Raw genomic sequence first — 25,368 nt, forward strand, 5'->3', positions numbered from 1 at the left:
GAAAAAAAAAAAAAAAAAAAAAAAAAATACATATACATATATATATATATACATTTTTTTTAATTATGAAAAATATATATTAAAAATTTTCATCCTACAAATATAAGGTATCTATATATTATATACATATATATTATCTTATGTTTGATATGGCATCCGTAATCGTTTGAAATATAGAACTTGTTATTTTTTGCGAATTCAATTGTTTTAATACTTCTTCAGCTTCTTTTTTCATATTTAATTTTGTATACCATTTATACTGTGAATTTAAATCTTTATTTTTTTCAATTAATTTAACAGTTAATTGTTTGGAACCATATTCATGAACACATTCAATGAAATAATCCATTCCTATTGGTGATACTCTATAATTAGCAAAATTATATAATTCATCAAAATATTTATTTTTAGCTAATGTATGTATTTTACATCTCCAAAACTTGGGTTCTGAAATTTTAAACTTTTTGAAAATATTATCGGCATCTAGAAATTCACCTATTGATAAAGTATATTCAACTGTCTTCATTAATGATAATCCCTGAATTTTATGTGGGTACCCTGCAACTAATTTTTTATTATACTTCATTTCTAATTCTTTTTGATAATTTAATAAATCAATATTGTTCATAATGGAAGTATGAACAAATTTTATATGACTATTCATTTGATCAGTAGTTAAAAAACCAGCTGAATATGCTAGCCATGTTTTTTTCTGTTCTGTGTTTTTTTTGGAAAATGCTAAATCGAGTGTTACAAAAGCAGCTTGCGAATGTTGCCCATTTTTTTCATAAAATTCTTTAAGTAAATTATATTGTTTGGTTTTTTTACAATAAACATAAAAGCAATTTGATGCATGCATACTAATACTATTACTATTATTACTATTATTATTATTATTATTATTATTATTGTTATTATTATTATTATTATTATTCAAATTATTATTATTACTATTCATATTACCCATATTATTATTACTATTCAGGACATGCAATAAGGTGTTTAATTCCTTCTCACCATTTGCATTTAACTTTTCTTGATTTAAAATATTAACAATACACATATATACCAATTCGATATCTTTCGAAAGAATAGCTTTTTCAATAGCTAATCTATAATTAGCCAATTTAAGTAACATGTCAATTTGTTTCTTTTTATTTTCTTCATATTGTATTATTACAGTAGCTAACTGTGGTCTTAAACATTTAGCTGCCATAAAAGCAATAAAAGAATAATCCATATTTTTCTTATTTCCGATTTTTTCCGTTATAGCACTACATAATTGTTCATCTGTTAATTCGATTGATTTTTCTATTTTTTCTTTACACCATTCAATTAATATATTATCAGTTTTAATACCAGCGTATTCACATATTCGGTAGGCTAAAAAATATTCTTTTCTTTTAGCTAGATAATGAACAAATGTTGGTATAGTAATATATTGAAGTTCTGCAGCAGTAATGAAAATATCCAGTGGAGGTTTTCTAACGTTCATACATATCCTTAAAAATAAACAACACAATAAATATTTTTTTGAATCATAGTTTGTTTTCATAAAGTTTTTTCCAAATAAACATGTTTTTAATAATAAGTTTATGATATTATCATCATATTCATGAGTTGCGGCATTTAGGCATTCTTCAATGGCAATATGTAAATTATTATTAAATGCTCTAATTTCATCATCGAGACATATATTTCCATTTTTATATTTCTCATAAGAATAAAATAACATAGCAGAAGGTGTACAACTTCCAATACTAAAAATATTAAATGTAGATTTCCTAATTCTACTAATATATTCAAAATGTTCTTTACTTATAATTTTCACTCCATATAAATCTCCAATTAAAAATAAATCATGTCTATACTGATAAGGTATCCATTGATTTTGTGGCCCACCAATAAATAACATATGTTGTATATAATTGGAAGGGGTAATCATGGGTATATAAACCGCTAGACAATCATCACCACACCATACAATTTGTTTAATTGTTTTTTTATTATCTAGAACTGTTTCTTCAATACATTTGTTTAAATTATTAATTAAATAAATTTTTATTATTCCATTATCTGCTAAAAATGCTAAAATCGTTCCTGATTTTGATATAGACATATTTATATATGGATGTGAACAATCCATATCATAATATTTATAATGATATTTATTAACTAGCACAAAACCACCATTACACAATGTTATTAATAGATGTATATTTAATTCTTTATTATTATTATTATTATTATTATTATTATTAGTTTTATTTTTTTTTTTTTTTTTGTCATTTTTTTCCTTATTTTGTTTCTCTTTTGTTTTTATTTTTTCTGTGGCATCCACATCTGTTTTATTATTTAAATCATATGCAGTAGTTTTAATTAAAATTCTTTTATGCATTTTATTGTTAAAATAATAATTGTCATTATTATTAATATTATTTGTTGCGTTTTTTTTTTCCCCATTATTTTCTGTGCGCGCTCCACTTTGTTGCTTCATTTGATTGTGTTGCATTTGTTCCCATTTAATGTTGTAATTTTCTTTACTTTCAATAAGTACATTATTTTTAGAATTCAAATTTTGTGTAGTACTTTCTTTTTTTTCAAAAGTATTTGTAATGTAATTTTTTATATTTAATCGTAATATATCATTATTAGGTTTGGTATCAAAATAATTTTGTTCAATATTTAATTCATCATTTAATTGATCTTCATCAATATGAGAAACACAATATGGTTTTCCTTTTAATTCCACATTAGGATATTTAATACAGTTGGTACCACTAAATCCATAATTTACATATATGTTTAATTTTTCAGTAATTATGATAATACCATCTTCACAAATACTACCATATGAAATTCCTTCATTTTTTATATTTTCATCTAATGAGAAAACAAAAATTTTTTCACAAAAACAAGAATATACTCTTACAATGTTATCTTTAAATAATAATACTAATTCGTTATTTTTATTCCATCCAAAACATATTAACCCATCATAATTTAATCGACAACTTGATATGAGTCTACCAATATTTGTATAAATTTTTAAATTATCTTCTTTTTTATAATTATCTAATTTGTCTTTATTTAATAAAACAGCGATCAACCCTAAATATCCGGAACAAACCACATTATCCTTTAATATATCATCATTACTCCATAGCATGTTACTAATTTTTTGTTTCCCATAATGGGTATTATCAATAGTGCTCCATTCATTTGTATTCATTTTTTATTTTGTTGAAGCAATGAAAATGAATGAAATCATAAATGTAATGATTAACATAAAAATATATATATATATATATCTATTTGTAATTGTGTATAAAATAATACATTTTTCCCATAAAAAAAAATGAAATGAATATATATATAATAAAATAGTGAATACCTCTTTAACAAAATGAAGAATAAATTTAAGCATAAATTATTATTAGTATAGATGATTTATTTAACATTATTAGTAGCACATATATATTGTACATAATATATACATTATGTATATATATTATGTATATATGTATATATTTGGCTTTAATATTGTGAAATGGAAAAAAAGTACAGATTACATAAGTATTCGCACTTTTTAAATATATCATATATATAATTTAAAAATACAAATCAATCAAAAATTATAATATAAAAAGAAAAAAAAAAAAAAGAACGGAGGGAGAACTCAATAATTATATATATATATATATATATATATATATATATATATATATATATTATAAAAACTTTTTCATTTGAATGGTTATTATTTTATTATTCATAAATCAGTTTCATTTTTTTTTTTTTTTTTTTTTTAATACATCTTAATAAATTAAAAAATAATGAAAAATAAATAAGAACAAAAGAATAAATTATAAATAAGCATTTCTTCGGTAATATAATATATATATATATATATATATATATATTGTATAAAAATATATATTTTATGCTTATATATATATTATATTTCATTATATATATATTTGATACATGTATGTATATTTTTTTTACATGTAAAAAGGCAGCAATAAAATATTATATATATTATATATATATATATTTTTTTTTTTTTGAGTTATTCCAAAAATCATTTTATAAAAGAAAAAATTGTTAATTTTTCAAAATTCACATAAAAGTCATAAATGTATGAAGATATATTCTCTATATTATATATATATATTTAAGAATATATCCAAAATTTTATTCCAATTAAAACAACAACAAAAAATATTATATATATATATATATATATATTGATTTATTTTTATGATTATGTAATTTTTCGTTTGATTTATATTTTTTTTTTTTTTTTTTTTTTATTATTTTTTTATATCTGCGTCTATGTACTATTCCGGAAAAATAAAAAAAACTTAATTGGTGTTTTTGATATATGAAATATAGGAATTTTAATAAATTTATAAATATAAAAACAAATAAATAAAAATATATATATATATATATATATATATATTTATTTATGTTTATATTTATATATTGTTATGCGTCCTTTATTTTGTATATTTTAGTGTAATTATGTTAAAGTTTAATTGCATACCTTATAAAAATATAGGAACCTTTCATGATGCCCTTAAGCAGCATAATATAAAATTTGAAAAAAGAAACAATTTTATTTTTTTTCATGCTTTTTCATCTTTACGTAAATATAAATCACAACATTCTGAAAAGAATAATATTTTGAATAAATTATTTTTTTTTAAAAAAGAATACAAAAGTTACTTCCACAAACTTTCCAATAATTTGTTCTTGTCTAGTAAGAGAAAAAATGAAGTAATATTTCATAAAATGGATAAGACGAATAAAAATGTTCAAATGATTAAACATAATATTATAACTAGCCAAAGAAGAGAAAATGGGATGGAACAATATACTGCTATAGATGGTAAAACCAAAGTAAACAACAACAATAATAATGATAATAGTAATAACAATAATGATAATAGTAATAACAATAAAAATAATAATAATGATATGAAAGCAAATATTCATCATGATATGGATAAAGTAAAAAATAATATGATCGATTTAGAACTATCAGAATTATGGACTAAAAAATCATTAATTGTTAATTTTCAAAATAATATATGTGAAATAATTTTAAATAGGCCCGAAAAATTAAATGCAATAAATAAGGATATGATAAATGCATTATTAAATATAATAAAAAGTTTAGATAATGATGAAAGATGTTTTATGGTAATAATTCGAAGTACTAACAGCAACTGTTTTTCATCAGGCTCAGATGTAAAATATGTTGTTGAAAATAAAGAACAAGGTATACAACATTTAAAACAGCTATATTTGTATATTAATTATATATCCCAAATGAAAAAAAATTTACTATGTATATGGAATGGATATGTTATGGGAGGTGGTCTAGGAATTTCTATTTATTCAAAATATAAAGTAATAAATAAAAACGCTATATTTGCCATGCCTGAAAATAAAATAGGTTTTTTCCCTGATATTGGATGTTGTTATTTTTTCAGAAAATATTTTGGAAGAAATATAGGTTTACATTTAGGTTTAACATCATTAAGATTAAATGAGGTGGATTTGATTAATTTTAATGTGTGTAATAATTATATTGAAAATGTTGATACTTTTATGGATAATTTGAATAATATAAAAGCAACAAATCAAGAAGATTTCAATAAGAAATTAAATAATTTATTAACAAATAAATATGTTTCAAAAATGTCTTATAATAAGTCTAATAATCCAGTCTTAACAGATGAGTTAATTAATAATATTAATACATATTATAGTAGTGCAAATACCTTGGAAGATTTAATAACCAAATTAAAAAAAGATAACAACGATTTCTGTAAAAAGTTATTATCTGATATTTATTCTAATTGCTATTTTAGTTGTATGTTCTGGTTTTCTTATTATTTATATAATTATGAAAAATCATTAGAAGAGGTATTAAATAATGATTTCAAAATTACTCAATATTTTCTGTTTCATAAAAATTCTTTTGAAAGGGGTGTAACAGAAGTATTGGTGAAAAAAAATAAAAACTTTCAATGGAGCAAAGACGAAGAAACAAATAATGCCGACTTTGAAGATATTGACGATATTTTGATGAACAAAAATTTGTTGTCAATAAAGGAAGAGTTTACAAATATGAGTGAATAATATAAATAAAGAAATATATATATATATATATATATATATATATATATATATATATATATGATTCTTTTTTTTGATGATATAAAAACAAATAGGATATTACTCTTTATTTTTAGTAGGCATATGAATTAATAATTCTCATATATTATATATATATATATATATATGATATATATATCCATTTACCATGCTTATTTAAATACGTTACATTTGAAATAATACAATTTATCTTTATGGTATCCTTATATTTTAGGATTCAATATTACAAAAAAATATATATCCTACGAAGAGTGTTTATATTTTTATCCGAGTATTTTAATCTTTTTTTTTTTTTTTTTTTTTTACTTATTGTGTATAAATAAAAAAAAAAAAAAAAATTGCATTTTAATTACACAAGTGTTCATAAAATTATGTTAACTTTTAATATTTAAGTTATTAAAAAGTTATTCTTTAATTAAAATATATATATATATATATATATACATATATAATGAATTAAAAAAAAAAAAAAAAAAAAAAAAAAAAACCAAAAAAACAATACATAAAAAAAAATATTATTTATAGATCATATAATATTTTTTGTGGGGTTCCATAAAAATATTAACTTTATTCTATTTTTTCATTTCCTAGCATCATTTATTTAAGTTTAAGGTGAGGTGATCTGGAAGCCGATCTTTTCTTTCCTAAATCTAATATACTTTTGATGAAAGTTTTGTTATTTAAATGAAGTCCTATACCATATGCAGTACCAAATAAAAGAGCGATAGCAGAAACAACAGATGAAATCAAAATTGCCTTATGATGTTTTTTTCTGAATTCTTGAAAATTAAAATTTCTAAGAGGACATCCTTTCTTTTTTTTTTTTCCCTCAACATTTTCGTTACAAACACTGGGAGCTATTAAATTAATTGCCAATAAGGCAGCAATGAGATATAAAATCTTGAAAAGTTTCATTTTTAAAATTTTTAAAAATATTATGTTAAATATATATATATATATATATATATATATATATTTATTTATTTATTTATAATAGAATATATTATATATTATATGATTTGTAAAAAATACGTTCTCAGTATATAATTATTAATTTTTTTTATTTTTAAATATAAGTAAAATATATATTAAACAATTATTAAAAAATATATATAATATATATATTATGTAGAATATTTTAATTGTTGATAATATATAAAAAAAAAAAAAAATGTACTTTTATTATTAATATAATAACAATGAAAATATATCAATGTTTTTATAAAATTAAAAAAAAAAAATGAAATAAAAAAAATTCTTTTGCAAAGTATATATATAAAAATATGTAATTAAATATATATAAAATAAATATATATAATATAAAATATAAAATATTTTTAATTATATTTTTTTCTATATTACAAAACAGGTTGCATTTTTATATTAGCTATGTGCCTATATAATAATAGAACAAAGTATAAATAATATATATAATATATATATATATATATTATATAAACATACATAGGTAATAATTAAAAAATATATTTTTAGTTATTTAGAATTTTTATTATCATTAGTATTAATTAAATATATTATTTATATTAAATATATATATTTATTATTTTTTAGGATTTATGTATATTATGCACGAATTTATAACATTGTTCTATAGAAAAAATATATAAATAAAAAATATGGTTATACATTCATTTATATATATATATAATATATATATTATATATAATATTATTATGAATATTATATATTTAGCTTTATAAAATATATATAAGAATATTATATATTATATAAAATGAATAATATTGATATATATAAATAAAAAAAATATATAACTACCACATTTATAAAAAAATTTGTTAGTTAATTCATAAGTTTATTTTTTAACCCATGTTAAAATTGACAAAAAAAAAAATTTATATATTGTGTTTTCTTATATTGAAATTAAAAGAAAAAATATTATATTACATATATATTATATATATATATATATATATATATTGTATTTATTTAATTTGCTTTTAAAATAATTTCTTTTTAATTTTTTCTCCATATATGAGAAAAAAAAATAAAAAGAAAAGAAAAAATTTAATGAAATAAATATATAAATTTATTTATATTATATCATATGATAATTTAGAATATTATTATTAAAAAGTCCAAGTAAATTTATCCTTTTAAAGAATAATATTATAATAAAGCAGAAATTATTATATAAAATTATGTATTTTTTAACCATCAAAAATTAATTATTTTATTATTATTATTTTTTAATATAATTATGAAACATTTTTAATAACATATTTTCAATATAAATTAGTTGTACAGTTTTTTTTAATTATAATTAAGAATATATAGTACATAGTTGAAAAACTTTAGTGTCAAAAAAAAAATATATATAATATATATATACATTATATATATATATATATATACCATTCGCTTTTATTTTTATTCTTTAGCAGTGAAATTTAGAAGAAATTCAAAGTTACATTTTATAGAGATTATATATTATTTTTCATAATATATTAAAAAAAATTATAATTCATTTGAAATATTATATATATTAATATTATTCCCAATAAATAAAATGTTCACATAAAATAAAAAAGAAAAAAAAATTTATTAATAATAATATTAAAAATAACTATAAATTGTTAATCAAAAATTTACATTCTCATTTAAATTATCAATAGTGCCTTTTATCAATAATTTATATGGGAAATTTTTATTTTCTCAATATAAAAATAAATAATTATTTATATAGATTCAATTTTAATTAATATTATATCTATATTTTATGTTGTATTTTTTATTAGGTTCAAAAGTTTAAATTTTTTCTATACCTTTAAAAAAATATTTAAAACATATGTACTGAAAAACAATTGGACATCATATAATGCATTTTTATTATTATTAAAAGTAACATTATTAAAGATATCATAAAAATAATTAAATATAATATTATTAAAAATATATATATATATATATATATATATTTATATATATACATATGTATAAAAAAAAATCCATTATGTGTTAAATTATTATATACATTTCCATATTTTAATTTTACAAAATCTTTCTTTTCAATACATATCATTTTATTATTAATTTTATTTTTAATTAAACAGGAAAATTATAATATAGTTTTATTTATTTATTTATTTTAATTTTTTTAAAATATCCATTTTAAACATATCGACAATCTTATGGTTGTACCTTAACAAGTTAATCTTTTAATAATAAGCATAAAATTATTTAAAAGTTAATTATTCGTAAGGTACAAAAATATAAAATCTTTTTTATGACACCATATATAAATGAATATATGTACATATATATATATATATATATATATATATATATATATATATATATATAAGGATCTGTTTATTTGAAAAAATAAAATAATATTTAATATATATATATATATATATTTTTATTTCTTACTTTCAAGAAACACATTGTTTTATCTTAATATGTTTATAATTACTAACAAAAATCAAAAAAGCAAGAAATTTTAATCTATATAAATTAATTATAAATATATAAGCTATACATATATTTATTAAAAACGTATAGATATAAAAAAAAAAAAAAAAAACCTCATATAAAACAAATATAATTTATCATAAGTATATATGTATATATTTTTTCTTTTAATAATTCATCCTAAATGAAATATAAAACAATAGCTATAAATATTGATTTTAAAAAAATTATAAAAAACATTTCATAAAAATATACATTAATAATTTATATACTACGTATATTTGATAAAGGATAGTATATATCATCTGAAATTTTATTTACAGTTGATAGCACCATATATTGTAGATCCATAAAATTATTATATAATCTCATTTTCATATTTTTCTTGTATATTATTATGAATTTAATATAAACTAATATTACCATGTGGGCATGTATTCTCATTAAGAATATCGGTGCTAGTAGAATTAAACTGGTCCATATGTATTTCCATAGAAAAATTTACATTTGACAAATTGTATTTGTTATTAATATTATTGATAATATCTTTAGAGGTATTATATATGGTATGGAAATTTATATTGTTCTTTTTTTTCTATACTTCTTTCATTTTTGTTCAAAATTTCATACTTTTTGTTGTTATTATTTTTATTATTCCACATTTCACACATATATCGATTCCTTTCAAACCGCTTATGAAACAAATGTATTTCGTTGTATGTGTTTGTTACTGTATTTTTTGTATATTTTATCCTATATAATTTGTTTTCTTTTCGTTTGAACATCTTTACATATATATTAATAACTTCATTATAATCACAGTTTAATGAATCATTGATTAAAATATATTCCATAATATTAATTTTTTGAGGTGCATTTAGGAATATCCATATTATTTGGAGTGCTATTAACATTTTCGGGAACATTCCATTTTATATATTGTAAGTGTTTTGTTGATTATTTTCGAGAAATCTGTCATGGATAGATGTAATAAAAGGTTTTTCTTCCTTATTAACGTCTAAAATATGATCATTATGTTGGATATCCTTATACATATTATCATCAATGGTATTTTCATTAGGTAATTGATTATTCAATCCGTTTGGTAAATCTTTAAAATATTGTAATATAAAATCCTGTTTCAATCGATTCCATTCATTATCTGTAAGTTTATTACTATCATGTTTATCATAGATATGGGTGTCATTAGTATATCCTCCATATGATCTGTATGACTATCTGGTGTATCCTGTTTATTATATGTTTTGCTACTTGATTTTAGTAATACTTTAATTAAAGTTTTATATTTTGGACTACCAGGCACATATATATTATTTACACCAATATCTTCCTATTCACTTTCTAACGAAGATGTAATATCTGTGGTGTCACCATAATAATCGATATAGTGGTCTATACTTCTTGGTGATTCTTCTACATATATGTATGTTTTTCCTATATATCGATCACTTGTGTAAGGTACATACCTATTGGTAGAAGATTTATAAGGTATTCCATAATCATTTTGTGGTATATCAATAACACGAATTAGCTTCGTAGGTCGAAGTTTGGGCTTTTTCTAGAAACAAAAAAAAAAAAGATGCATATGTAGGTATATATGTATTAATATATATGGGTGCAATATAAATGTATATACATGTTTATTTATTTATTATTTTTTTTTTTTTAATTTTTATTTTGATTTGAACAAGTTTGTTTCTATATTCCTTTTTTTTTTCTTCTTTTTCCTTTTTTCAATATAATTCCATATATTAAATATATATGAAATATACATAAAACATATAGATATATACAACACAAAACACACATATATATCAATATATATAAAAAATGTCCCCAAAAAACCCACAAATTATACATATATATATTTATTACCTTCAAATAATAGAAAAGGAACGCTGTCGAGGCTAATGGAAAAACTATTCTAACAAGTAGACTAGAAGATGTTATCAATCAAATGGGGATGTATTACTTGAGTCGTGTTTTGAGGTTTTTGATGATTTGGATGGGGACACTGTTTGTACAGATCCTGATTGTCCGTGTGCTCCCCGTAATACGATTTATCTGGTTCCATGTGGTGATACTTGTGACGGGTTACTACGTGATGTGTCTAGATTCTGTGATGGAGGGGGACTACTACTGCTTGATGATAAAGAAGAAGAACTACTACTAATACTTTGTGTATCATGTTGGCTAGCACCACCACCTGAACCAGGTACGAGATTTGTATCACAGTTACCTAGAACATCAACACCAGGAGCAGGTTAAGGAGCAAGACTAGCACCTTGCCTACCAGGATCATCACCAATACTTCTAAATAAACTAATGGTTTTGTTTATTTCACTTAGAACACTTGTTTCAGCTATTAAACCAGTTCATATTCCAAAATTTGTAGCACCACCCGCAAAAGGTAAAACAGTCTTTGTTATTTCTTTCTACATATATTCTCGATTTACTGCTCACCAGTCTTGACGCAATTTATAATATTTGGGGGTGGTGGCTGTCGCTATCATATTTTTCGGTGCCTTTAAATTTGTCTTTAATTTTACCAAATGTTTGTTCTAAATAACCTTGTAGCAACATCTGTTGACTTTGTTTGCTCCACACATCTGTGCCTCTTATAATATCTGCAATATCTGCAAAACTGTAACGTACATCTCCACATACATCCGGTTGGTCTTTACTCGATACACCAGGATGATATTGTGTGATATTTTGCGATTCTTTATTCGAAGCAAGAAGTACATCGCCCAAAAAGGTATTGCTAGCATTATTATTACCAGTACGTGTAACACTATCCACAACTAAATTCTCCAAATTCGTTGTACACATATATTGTCTTTTAGGAGATAATATAACATTTTTGTGGTTATGTTTTACATTTTTGTTATCTGGTTCCCATACCTTTCTTATAGTTAATCATTTACCATCCTTATCTTTGCCTTCACATGGATTATTTGATGAACTATTATTAATGTAATATGACGTGGTAATGTTGCAAATTTCTCTACTAATATGTTTTCATTAAACATCATTCGTAAATATTACATCAAATATACTACCTTTCAATTTATCTATAACATCCCTTGCCTTCAATCGTGACACTTCCCCTTCCAGTATGTCTTTCGCGATATTCGTCATGGTTTTGTTGGTGGTACCACAAGAGCTCAACGTCATTTTTGTTATGTGCGATATTAATATATATGTTTTATTACCATTTTATGTATATATATATATATGTGTGTAGGAGTATTTATATTATTTGTGGCGCTACTTAAATAAGTTTAAACAATTTATATGAATTAATGATTTTCACATCTATTCATATATTTATCGAGTTACATATACATTCACATACATACCAATACATATATATATCCCCACTTATCTGCGACATTTGGAATATTTTATATACTTGTGGTTCATATATATGTGGTTTTAATATACGTGGTTTAAATATATGCTGTTTTTTGAATTGTGGTTTTTTAAATATATTTGGTTCAAACATATGTGGTGATAATAGTATTTGTGGTTAAAATACCTGTGTTTTTTTGTATTTTCCTGTGGTATAATTGTCGTGATAGTTGTGGTTGTAATGGTGGTGCATATTGTATATTATGTTATGTTTTTTTTTTTTATTTGTTTTTGTGTTTTTATATTATATATTATGTTATATTATATTTTTAATGTTGTTGACTTATTATATACAATGTTATATACATATACGTAGTGTTATATATATTAAGTATAATGACTATAGTCGTTAATATTATTTAGTTTAAAAATATAAACTACTGGAAAATTAAAATAAAATAATATTTTATTATTTGTATTATTTTTATAATTACTATTGTTATTATTATTGTTATTAATACTACTATTATTAGTAATAATACTATTATTAGTAATAATACTATTATTAGTAGAATTTATAGTAATCCTATGATTAGTTTTATTATTTGCAGTAACATAGTTCGTATTAATACTACTATTAAGGTTTAATATTGTTCTTTTTTGTTTATTTATTTTTTATGGTATTTAAAAATAAAATAAAATAAATAAAAACACATTAAAAATAAAAATAGATAGATCAAGCCTATTTAAAGAAAATATGTATCGATTAAATATATACATAAATGAATATGAATAGAAACAAATATACATATACAGATTATATCATAAAAAAAATATATATAAATGAGTACTTATGGTAACATATATACATACATATGTAGATCATATAATAAAAATATGTATATAAATGAATTCATACAATATAAAAATATATATCGAAAAAAAAATATATATATGTATATGTATATGTATATATATATATATTCTTATTTTTTTTTTATCTTTATTTTGTCATTCTATTATCATTATTATTATACTATTATTATTTCGAAATCTATAATAATAATAATAATAAGAATAAATAATTTTTTTATTTTATATAAAAAAAAATATATATGATACAATTTTCTCTTTTTCCCTATGAATATCTATATATATATTTTTAAAAATAAAAATAACATAAGGAAATACATATATACAGAATATATAACGAATATATTTAAATAAATAAATATATATATATATATATATATATATCATATCATATCATTTTTCATCATATATTTTGATGAGTTTCTTTGGTGTATATATATATTTGGTTTGAAGGTTTGATGGCTCAATGGAGAGGGTTGAAGGTATATGTGTGTTGAATATATGTTAGTTGTATGAGTAGGTATGCATGTATACATATTAAAATATTTATGTCTATGTTGAATTGTTTATATTTATTATTTTTGGTATTTTTTGGATTTTTGTTATTTTGGGGGAATTTCAATTTGTTTTTTTGGGAATATATGCCAAACATATATATATATATATATAATAATATTATAACTATTGGGGGTATCAATTATTGTATAGAACGCATATGTATTATGTATTCTATATATAGTCCATATATATATATATATATATATATACGTATTATATATGTATTTTATATAATTTATGTTTATATTATTTGCATACATAAATTATAACATATATATAGTTTAGTATGTGTTTAAACGACATTAGTTATATGAATATATTGGTATGCATATATTTATAAAATTGTAATATATGATAACAGAATTTTTCATTAATATAGATTAAATGAACCTTTTATTAATAACTTATATTTGAATATATATATTTATATTTTTATACATATAATGTATTTCTTTTATATTATATTATATTATATTATATTATATTATATTATATTATATTATATTATATTATATTATATTATATTATATTATATTATATTATATTATATTATATTATATTATATTATATTATATTATATATATTATAAATTACATTATAAATATAAAAAAAAATAAAAAATATTATATTTATAATGTATTTTTATTTTTAATATAACGGAAAATATAAATATATATATATATATATATATATCTATATATGAATTGTTTTTTATGTAGAAATATGATAGATAATATAGATAGAGAGAAACGGAAGAACATTTTTTGTCTCTCTTTTTTTTTTTTTTTACCTCTAATATTTATATATATATATTTGTATATATATATATATATATATATATATATAAATATATCTATATGTATAAATAAATAAAGTGAACAGATATACATAAAATCTTTTTTTTTTTTTTTTTTTGTTTTTTTTATAGTTTTTATAATTTATTATAATAAAATAATATTTATATCTATGTTGTATTATTCGATATTTTCTATTTTATGTATTCTAGTATTTTTTGGTATTGTTTTTTTATTTTTTGTATTCTTTTATATTTTTATATGCTATAATTTGTATTTTCCTATTCTTTTGTAATTTTTCTGTATTCTTTTGAATTTTAGTTCTATATGTTATCATCTCTAGGGTTTTTTTTTATAAATATAAATATAACATACAAAAAAAATATATATATATATATTTATATGTATACATACCTTTTAAGTATAAAAAAAATCAAACAATAATATATATATATATATATATATATATATTCTATTCTTCCGTTACTCTCTATCTATATATACACTCTCTATATAAAAAAGAACACATATATATATACTTGTATTTATGATAATAATAATGTAATCTATAAAATTATATAACACCATGTTGTCGGCACAATGGTACGGTCGTCATCGCGTGCTTCTCGGCCTAAGTATTATCAAGCCACTAGTGCGAAGGAGCTTTTGGATCAAATTGGACAAAGTGTTCACGCAGAAGTACAAAGAGATGCTAAAAAATATGTAAGTGAATTGAAAGGAAATTTGTCAAGAGCAACATATCCAAAAGATGAATCCCCTAAAGGAACGACATCACCGGATCCATGCCATCTTGATTATAGATATCATACTAATGTTACCAAGGGACATGGTAAGGAGTATCCTTGTGAAGATAGACCAGAAGTTCGATTTTCTGATACAGAAGGAGCACAATGTGATAAGAGTAAAATAAAAGATAATAAAGGTAAAAGTGAAGGTGCATGTGCTCCATACCGACGCTCGTCTCTATGTGATCATCATTTATCATACATGAATGCTGGTAAAACTAATACGACAGATAATTTATTGTTAGAGGTGTGTATGGCAGCACAATATGAAGGACAATCAATAAGAGGTCAACATGACAAACATAAACTAGACAATAATAATTCTAGTTCTCAATTATGTACCGTTTTAGCACGAAGTTTTGCAGATATAGGTGATATTATAAGAGGAAGAGATTTGTATCGTCGAGATAAAGGAGAAGAGACAAAATTAGAAAAGAATTTGAAAGAAATTTTCAAGAATATATATAATGAGTTGACGACGAAAAATGGCACAAAAGAACGCTACAATGATACAGATAATTATTTTCAATTACGAGAAGATTGGTGGGAAGAAAATAGAGAAACAGTATGGAAAGCTATCACATGCCACGTTGTGAGTGGTAATAATTATTTTCGACACACATGTAGTGATGAAAACCATCCAACTGCGACTCAAGGTAACTGCCGATGTATAGGCGCAACAGTTCCCACATATTTCGATTATGTGCCGCAGTATCTTCGCTGGTTCGAGGAATGGGCGGAAGATTTTTGTCGTAAAAAAAAAAAAAAACTACCAAACGTTAAAACAAATTGTCGTGGAGAAAATAATAAAAAATATTGTAGTGGTGATGGATTTGATTGCACAAAAACTATTAGAGCCAAATATATCTATGCTATAGGTGATGAGTGTACTAAATGTTCTTTTTGGTGTGGTTTTTATAAAAAATGGTTAGAAAACCAAAAACAAGAATTTCTAAAACAAAAAAAGAAATACGAAACAGAAATATCAGGTGGTGGTGGTAGGAAAAAACGAGCTGCACGTAGTAGTGGTAGTAATAGTAATTATGATGGATATGAAAGTAAATTTTATAACATACTTAAAGGTATACCTGAAGGGGGCCTTGATAAATTTTTAGATTTATTAAATAAAGAAGAAGTATGCACAAAGTTTAGTGAAGACGAAGGAACAATTGATTTTACCAAACATGATAATAAAAATAATGATCAGAAAGGAACATTTTATTATTCGAAATATTGTGAAATATGTCCCGAATGTGGAGTAAGAAAGGGAACATTTGAAGAGAAACCAAAAAATGAAAGTGGTGAATGCGATGGTAAAAAACTTTATACAATTACAGATTATGCCGAATCTACTGATATCAACGTCCTTTCCTTCGGTGATGAACGTGATCAGATAAAAAAAAAAATAGATGAGTTTTGTGATAAAAATGATATTAATAAACAGGAACTAACTGAACAATGGAAATGTTATGAAGAGCAAGATATAGAAAATGATGGACAGGATGACTATAAAGACGATGTAAATGGTTCAGGTGGAATATGTATATTGGAAAAGACGAACGGCGACAAAAATGGGAAAAAGCAAAAGACATTCAATGATTTTTTTCACTTTTGGGTACGACATTTATTGAACGATTCTATAGAATGGAGAGACAAACTTAAAAAATGTATAGAAGATCCTGAGAAAAAATGTAAAAATGGATGTAACAAAAAATGTGAATGTTATGAACGATGGGTTGATAAAAAAAAAGGAGAATGGAAAAATATAAAAGACCATTTTGACAAGCAACCAGGTTTTGACCAAACATTTCCTCCTTATTATGTTCTTGAAGATGTTTTGGAAGAGTCTTATTTTCCAATTATTCAAGAAGCTTATGGGGATTCAACAGCAATACAAGGAATTAAGAAAACGTTGGAAAAGAAAAAAAAAGAGAAAGGTGCAAATATTTCCGAAGAGAAAACAATACTTGATGAATTTCTCAATCACGAATTAAAAGACGCAGAAACATGCAAAAACTGTGAACCAAGAAAATTCAAAAATCCATGTAGTGGCGACACAAGTGGTGATAGTAACAAACAATACGAAGCGGTGGCGAACACGGTGGCGCAAATATTACAGGGGAAGGCACAAAAACAATTGCATGGTAATGGTAGTAGAAATGCGTTAAAAGGAAATATACAGAACGCGAAAATTAATAATGGCCGTAAGCCAAATCCGTTGACGGATGCATGTCAAATAACGAAAAATCATTCCAATGGTAAGGGCGATTCAAATAATCCATGTAATAACAAAGGTAATCGGCTTAAAATAGGACAAGTATGGTCAATTAAAAATGATACGTCATACACTGACGTCTATATGCCTCCACGACGTCAACATATGTGTACATCAAATTTAGAAAAATTAAATTATGCCAGTGTCATAGGTAGTAATAATGTTAATGACAAGTTTTTGGTAGAAGTGTTACATGCAGCAAAATCCGAAGCAGAATTCATAAAAAAGAAGTATAATGAAAAACAAAATGATGGCAAAAATGGCCTGAGGAAAGATCAGGCAACTACATGTCGTGCTATACGCTACAGTTTTGCTGATATTGGAGATATTATACGAGGAAAAGATCTGTGGGACGATAACAATGATGCAAAAAGTCTGCAAACAAATTTGAAAGCAATATTTAAAAAAATTAAAGAGAAACATCCTGGCATCGAAGGCAACGACAAATATGTAAAGGACAACGAAAATAAACAATTACGTTCCGACTGGTGGGAAGCAAATAGACGTCAAGTATGGAACGCAATGACATGTGAAACACCCAATGGTGACAATATCAAATGTGATGTTCATGATGTGCCTGTTGACGATTATATCCCACAAAGATTGCGTTGGATGACTGAATGGGCCGAATGGTTCTGTAAAGCGCAATCACAGGAGTATGACAAGTTGTTCATGCAATGTGCTAAGTGTATGGGTAATGGTCAAGGTTGTACGAAAGATAGTAGTGATGGTGAATGTGAGAAATGCAAAGAAGCTTGTACATCATATGCAAATTTTATTAACACATGGAAACCTCAATGGGTACCTATGCAAATACAATACGCACTATTATACTCATACGTAGGTAAATCTGGTACTATTGGTTTGGGTGGTTATCCCGACTATAAACAAGTGGTACATTTCTTCGAAGAATTACAAAAAGAATATGAAAACGCCACTAGATCTAGTAGTACCACTAAGGTTTCCTCCACCGCCTCCCCGATCACCCCCTATAGTTCCCCTGAAGGTTACATCCACCAAGAACTCCCAATCACGGGGTGCCAGAAACAAAAAGAGTTTTGTTATTATAAAAATGGCCTAACCTCACGTAGTAGTGATGCCAAAGAAAACAAGAATTATGCCTTTAAAAATCCACCTCATGGGTACGATTTGGCGTGTACATGTAACACTAGGGATCAACAAACAGATGGACGTGGTCGCGTCGCCGTCAACCCAGACGACAACATCATCACACCTGGACGCATTGACAACGGTGAAGATGATGAAGAATCCGATGAGGAAGACTTCGAAGAAGAAGAACTCGAAAACGACGACGCAGGCGGCGGCAGTGACGTCGGCGAGGAGGAGGACGTCAGTAACCACCAGGAAGATAAGGGACCACAAAAAGAAGATACACCACAAATAGACGTCTGCGCCATCGTAAAAACCGCACTTACTACACCAGGCAATCTAACACAGGCTTGCAAACAAAAGTATGGCCCCAAAGCACCCACAGGTTGGAAATGTGTACCAAGTGGTGACAGTACTACCACTGGTGAAGCTCGTGCTCGACGTGTCGCACGTAGTGCCGAACCACGTGGTAGTGAACCCACTAGTGATAAGGGTTCCATATGTGTGCCACCCAGGAGGCGAAAACTATACCTTGGTGGTTTCAAACGATTGACAGACGGCACCGCGGTGTCGAGTGAAACCACTTCGGCGACCTCGTCGCACGCATCAAATGGTGACGCGCTCCTTACCGCCTTCGTGGAAAGTGCCTCGGTTGAGACGTTTTTTGCATGGCATAAGTATAAAATGGAGAAAAAACAACCAGCACAAGAAGGAGCGGGACTTGGATTATCACTCCTCGAACAAGAAGTGTCACCGGAGGACGACCCCGAAAAACAGTTACAAACTGGTACCATACCCCCCGATTTCTTGAGATTAATGTTTTATACTTTAGGTGATTATAGAGATATATTAGATGGGAAGAATATGGAGGTGGTGAACTTGTTAAAGGATGGTAGTCCTAGTGATAAAGAAATGTATACAAGAGAAAATAAAATAAATCAAGCTATAGATAATCATTTTTCAAAGAATGAGAACCAAGCTACTACTGGTGTCAACCAATCTTCTAGTGGTGGCGTCCCCTCATCTAGTGGACATTCCTCATCTTCTACTGTCACACCTCCTGGTCCCCCACAAACTAGTGGCACAACCCCTAAAACCTGGTGGCAAAAAAATGGTGAACATATATGGAATGGAATGATATGTGCCTTAACCTATGAAGATAACGGCGCAAAAGGCACAAGCAATGCACTACAACAGAATGAAGAAGTGAAAAAGGCACTTTGGGACGAAACAACCAAAAAACCCAAAGACGAGAAATACCAATACGACCAAGTAAAACTCGACGAAAATAGTGTTACTGATGGTCCCAGAACCACCTCCCCCGGCACTAGTGGTGATACACCCCCAACCCTTTCCCAGTTCATTTCGCGACCCCCCTACTTCCGTTACCTTGAAGAATGGGGAGAAACATTTTGTCGACAAAGGACACGTATGTTGAAAAACGTGAAGGATAATTGTACGAAAGATGATAAACAAAAGTATAGTGGGGATGGAGAAGAATGTGAAAAGGTTCTCGTTGAGGAAGCTAATACTTTTAAGGATTTAGAAGGTCGGAGTTGTGCGGATTCTTGTAGATCTTATAAAAAATGGATAGGAAGAAAAAAAGACGAATATGATGAACAAGAAAGTGCATATGGTCAACAACAAAAAGAATACGTAAATGGAAGTAAAGGTGCTGGACGTAATAATGATGATAAAGAATTTTGTACAAAACTAGAAAAAACCTGGACTACAGCTGGAGACTTTTTAAAAAGTTTAGGACCATGTAAAAATAATGATAATGGAGAAGGTACAATAAAATTTAATGGAGGTCAAACATTTCAACATACAAATCTTTGTGATTCATGTTCTGAATTTAAAATCAAATGTGAAAATGGAGTTTGTAGTGGTGATACAAAAGTGGAGTGCAATGGAAAAACGCCTATTGCTGCAACAGAAATTGCAAAAATGATAACTTCTACTGAAGGAGTTTTTATGACTGTTAGTGATAACAGTGACCACAAATTTGATGATGGTTTAAAGGATTGTCAACATGCAGGTATCTTTAAAGGTATTAGAAAAGATGTATGGACATGTGGTAATGTATGTGGTTATGTTGTATGTAAACCGAAAGAAGGAAATAGGGAAACAGCCAGTGGGGAAAACAAAGATCAAATTATAACAATTAGAGCTTTGGTTACACATTGGGTACAAAATTTTTTAGAAGATTATAAGAAAATTAAACATAAATTTTTAAATTGTACCAAAAATGGACAATCTAAATGTATAAATGGATGTAATAATAAATGTACATGTGTAGAAACATGGATAAGTACGAAAAAGGGAGAATGGAAAAATATAAAAGAACGTTTCATTGAACAATATAAAGGTGAACCTTCAGATGAATATTTTAACGTTAGAAGCTGTTTGGAGACCTTCATACCTCAAATTCCTGTTGCAGACGTTAAAAATGAGGTTATAAAATTAAGTCAGTTCGATAATTCGTGTGGATGTAGTTTCAGTGCGCATAAACAAAAAGATAGTAATCAGGATTCTATAGAATGTATGATTAAAAATCTTGAAAAAAAAATTGATGAATGCAAAACCCAACACTATCCTAGTGGTAAACCAGAAGAACAGTGTAAAGAACCCCCCCCTGAAGATGATTATGAAGACGAAAATGAAAAAAAAGTGGAATCACCGACCATTTGTCCAAAAGAAACAGTGGACCAAAAAACAAAGGTAGAAGATGAAAAATGTGACAAAACACGCCCTGTTGTACCCAAAGAAGACCGACAAGAAGAAGAAGAATCTAAAAAAAAAAAAGATGAAACTGCCCTACCTCCACCAGAACCACCAGCAGATAGTCCCCCTCCAGCAGCACCAACAAAACCACTCCCAAGTGATAATACCAGCGATATATTAAAAACTACTATCCCGTTTGGTATTGCATTGGCCTTGACTTCGATTGCGCTTTTATTTTTGAAGGTAAAAGTGAATATATATGTGTGGGGGATATGTTTACGTGTGGGTGTTTTTGGATATATATATATGTGTATGTATAAGTGTTTGTGTATATGTATTTGTGAGTATTTCGATATATATATATATATATATATGTTCATATATATGTATTTCTGTATATGTATGTTTGAGCGTTTGGATATATATTTGTGTATATGTGTTTCTGTATATGTATTTGTGGGTATGTTTGGATATATATATGTTTGTATGTATGTGTTTTATATATATTTTATATATATGTATTTATATTAAAAAAGAAATATAAAAACAAATTTATTAAAATAAAAAAAAAAAAAAAAAAAAAAAGAAAAAGATTTTAAAAGTAATAAAAATTAAAATAAAAATATAAATTTTGATAAAATAAAAAATAAAAAATATTATCAAAAAGAAATTAAAAAAAATTTTATATATAAAAAAAATGATTATAAAAAAAATAAAAAAAAATTTATTAGAAATAAAATAAAAACAAAAGAAGAAAAAAAAACATTAAAAAAAAAATATATATCATAAAATAAAAAAAAAAGAAAAAAATATATTAAAAAAAAAATATATATCATAAAATAAAAAAAAAAGCAAAAAAATATATTAAAATAAAAATATATATCATAAAATAAAAAATATTTAAAAAAATAAAAAAAACTAAAAAAATTTATTTAAATAAAAAAATAAAAAAATTTATTTAAATAAAAAAAAATTAAAAAATTTATTTAAATAAAATAAAAAAAAATTAATTAAATAAAAAAAATAAAAAATTTAATCAAATAAAAAAAAAATAAAATAAAATAAAATTAAATACGTGTACATATACATATACATATATACATTATATATATATACCCATAACTACATTCACATATACACATACATATATATATATACCAATAACTACATACATACATACGTAAATATATACCTAAATACATATATATACATACACATATATGTTAATTTTTTTTTTTAGAAAAAAACCAAATCATCTGTTGGAAATTTATTCCAAATACTGCAAATACCCAAAAGTGATTATGATATACCTACCCCGAAATCATCAAATAGATATATCCCATATGTGAGTGATACATATAAAGGTAAAACATATATATATATGGAAGGAGATAGTAGTGGAGAGGAAAAATATGCATTTATGTCTGATACTACTGATGTAACTTCGTCAGAAAGTGAATATGAAGAATTGGATATTAATGAGATATATCCGTATCAGTCACCAAAATACAAAACATTAATTGAAGTGGTACTAGAACCTAGTGGTAAAAACACAACAGCTAGTGGTAACAACACAACAGCTAGTGGTAAAAACACACCTAGTGATACACAAAATGATATACAAAATGATGGTATACCTAGCGATACACCAAATACACCTAGTGATATACCAAAAACACCTAGTGATACACCACCACCCATTACTGATGAAGAATGGAATCAATTGAAACATGATTTTATATCTAATATGTTACAAAATACACAAAATACGGAACCAAATATGTTAGGTTATAATGTGGATAATAATACCCATCCTACCCCGTCACGTCATACGTTGGACCAAAAACCTTTTATTACTTCTATTCATGATAGAAATTTATATACTGGAGAAGAATATAATTATAATGTTAATATGAGTACTAATAGTATGGATGACACAAAATATGTATCAAATAATGTATATTCTGGTATTGACCTAATTAATGATTCATTAAATAGTGGTAATCAACCTATTGATATATATGATGAATTGTTAAAACGAAAAGAAAATGAATTATTTGGAACGAATCATCCAAAACATACTAATACACACAATGTTACCAAATCAAGTAATAGTGATCCTATAGATAATCAGTTGGATTTGTTCCATACATGGTTAGATAGACATAGAGATATGTGCGAAAAGTTGAAAAATGATAATGAGCGGTTAGCCAAATTAAAAGAAGAGTGGGAAAATGAGACACATAGTGGTAACACTCACCCTAGTGATAGTAACAAAACGTTAAATACTGATGTTTCCATACAAATACATATGGATAATCCTAAACCTATAAATGAGTTTACATATGTGGATAGTAACCCCAACCAAGTGGATGACACCTACGTGGATAGTAACCCTGACAATTCTTCCATGGATACTATCTTGGAGGATCTGGAAAAATATAATGAACCCTACTATTATGATATGTATGACGATGATATTTATTATGATGTAAATGATCATGATGCATCAACTGTGGATAGTAATAATATGGATGTTCCTAGTAAAGTACAAATTGAAATGGATGTAAATACCAAATTGGTGAAAGAGAAATATCCTATAGCAGATGTATGGGATATATAATATATGTATGTATGTATATATATATATATGTTTGATTTTTTTTTTTTTTTGTTTTATGTGTGCATTATATTATATTTTATTTGTGGAATATGTTGTATTTTTTGTTTTAGTTATAATTATTTCATATATTTGATTGGTACATGCATATATTATATGTATATAATTTTTCATGTACTAAATTATTGTTTTTAATTTTTTTTTTTTTTTGTATAATATGTATATATATATTTGATATTATATATTTATTTATTTATTTATTTTTTTTTTTTTTTTTCCTGAAGAATATGGATGCTCTTATATATATTTACGTTGGAGGAATACGTATTCTCTTATATATATTTTTTTATGTTCGAGGAATACGTATGCTCTTGTATATATGTCGGTCGAAGAATACGTATTCTTTTATATATATACATTTAACTTAATATTAAGTAAATGTAAAACATTAAATAAAAATAATTTTAAAATTATTATAATTAATAATATAATATTTTTTTTTATCTCCTTTTTATTAATTTTTTTTTTTTTTTTTTTTCGATACCCTTTTGTTCTCGATCTTATTTCTACCTTATATTACAGCATATG

General features: G+C 24.4%; 4 protein-coding genes and 1 pseudogene across 4 annotated transcripts, besides 1 other annotated feature; 2 read left to right on the plus strand and 3 right to left on the minus strand.

The window, feature by feature from the left end:
• Window positions 1–133: 133 nt before the first annotated feature.
• Window positions 134–3,232, minus strand: PF3D7_1239900 (vacuolar protein sorting-associated protein 16, putative; the record flags this gene model as incomplete). The annotated part of the gene is made up of 1 exon (XM_001350757.1): window positions 134–3,232. The coding sequence occupies one exon, from the start codon at window positions 3,230–3,232 to the stop codon at window positions 134–136; it is 3,099 nt and encodes a 1,032-aa protein (XP_001350793.1).
• A 1,298-nt stretch (window positions 3,233–4,530) lies between these two features.
• PF3D7_1240000 (3-hydroxyisobutyryl-coenzyme A hydrolase, putative) lies at window positions 4,531–6,156 on the plus strand (the record flags this gene model as incomplete). The annotated part of the gene is made up of 1 exon (XM_001350758.1): window positions 4,531–6,156. The coding sequence occupies one exon, from the start codon at window positions 4,531–4,533 to the stop codon at window positions 6,154–6,156; it is 1,626 nt and encodes a 541-aa protein (XP_001350794.1).
• A 633-nt stretch (window positions 6,157–6,789) lies between these two features.
• On the minus strand, window positions 6,790–7,107 carry PF3D7_1240100 (early transcribed membrane protein 12; the record flags this gene model as incomplete). Its single annotated transcript, XM_001350759.1, has 1 exon — window positions 6,790–7,107. The coding sequence occupies one exon, from the start codon at window positions 7,105–7,107 to the stop codon at window positions 6,790–6,792; it is 318 nt and encodes a 105-aa protein (XP_001350795.1).
• Window positions 7,108–10,301: 3,194 nt separating this feature from the next.
• Window positions 10,302–12,858, minus strand: PF3D7_1240200 (annotated as a pseudogene).
• Window positions 10,302–12,858: a sequence feature (erythrocyte membrane protein 1 (PfEMP1), pseudogene).
• A 2,987-nt stretch (window positions 12,859–15,845) lies between these two features.
• On the plus strand, window positions 15,846–24,783 carry PF3D7_1240300 (erythrocyte membrane protein 1, PfEMP1; the record flags this gene model as incomplete). The annotated part of the gene is made up of 2 exons (XM_001350760.1): window positions 15,846–22,403; window positions 23,401–24,783. 2 exons carry the CDS (start codon window positions 15,846–15,848, stop codon window positions 24,781–24,783), a joined length of 7,941 nt encoding a protein of 2,646 aa, XP_001350796.1.
• Between the last annotated feature and the right edge of the window lie 585 nt (window positions 24,784–25,368).

This window comes from Plasmodium falciparum (genome assembly GCF_000002765.6).
Source record: "Plasmodium falciparum 3D7 genome assembly, chromosome: 12".
Classification (NCBI taxonomy): domain Eukaryota; phylum Apicomplexa; class Aconoidasida; order Haemosporida; family Plasmodiidae; genus Plasmodium; species Plasmodium falciparum.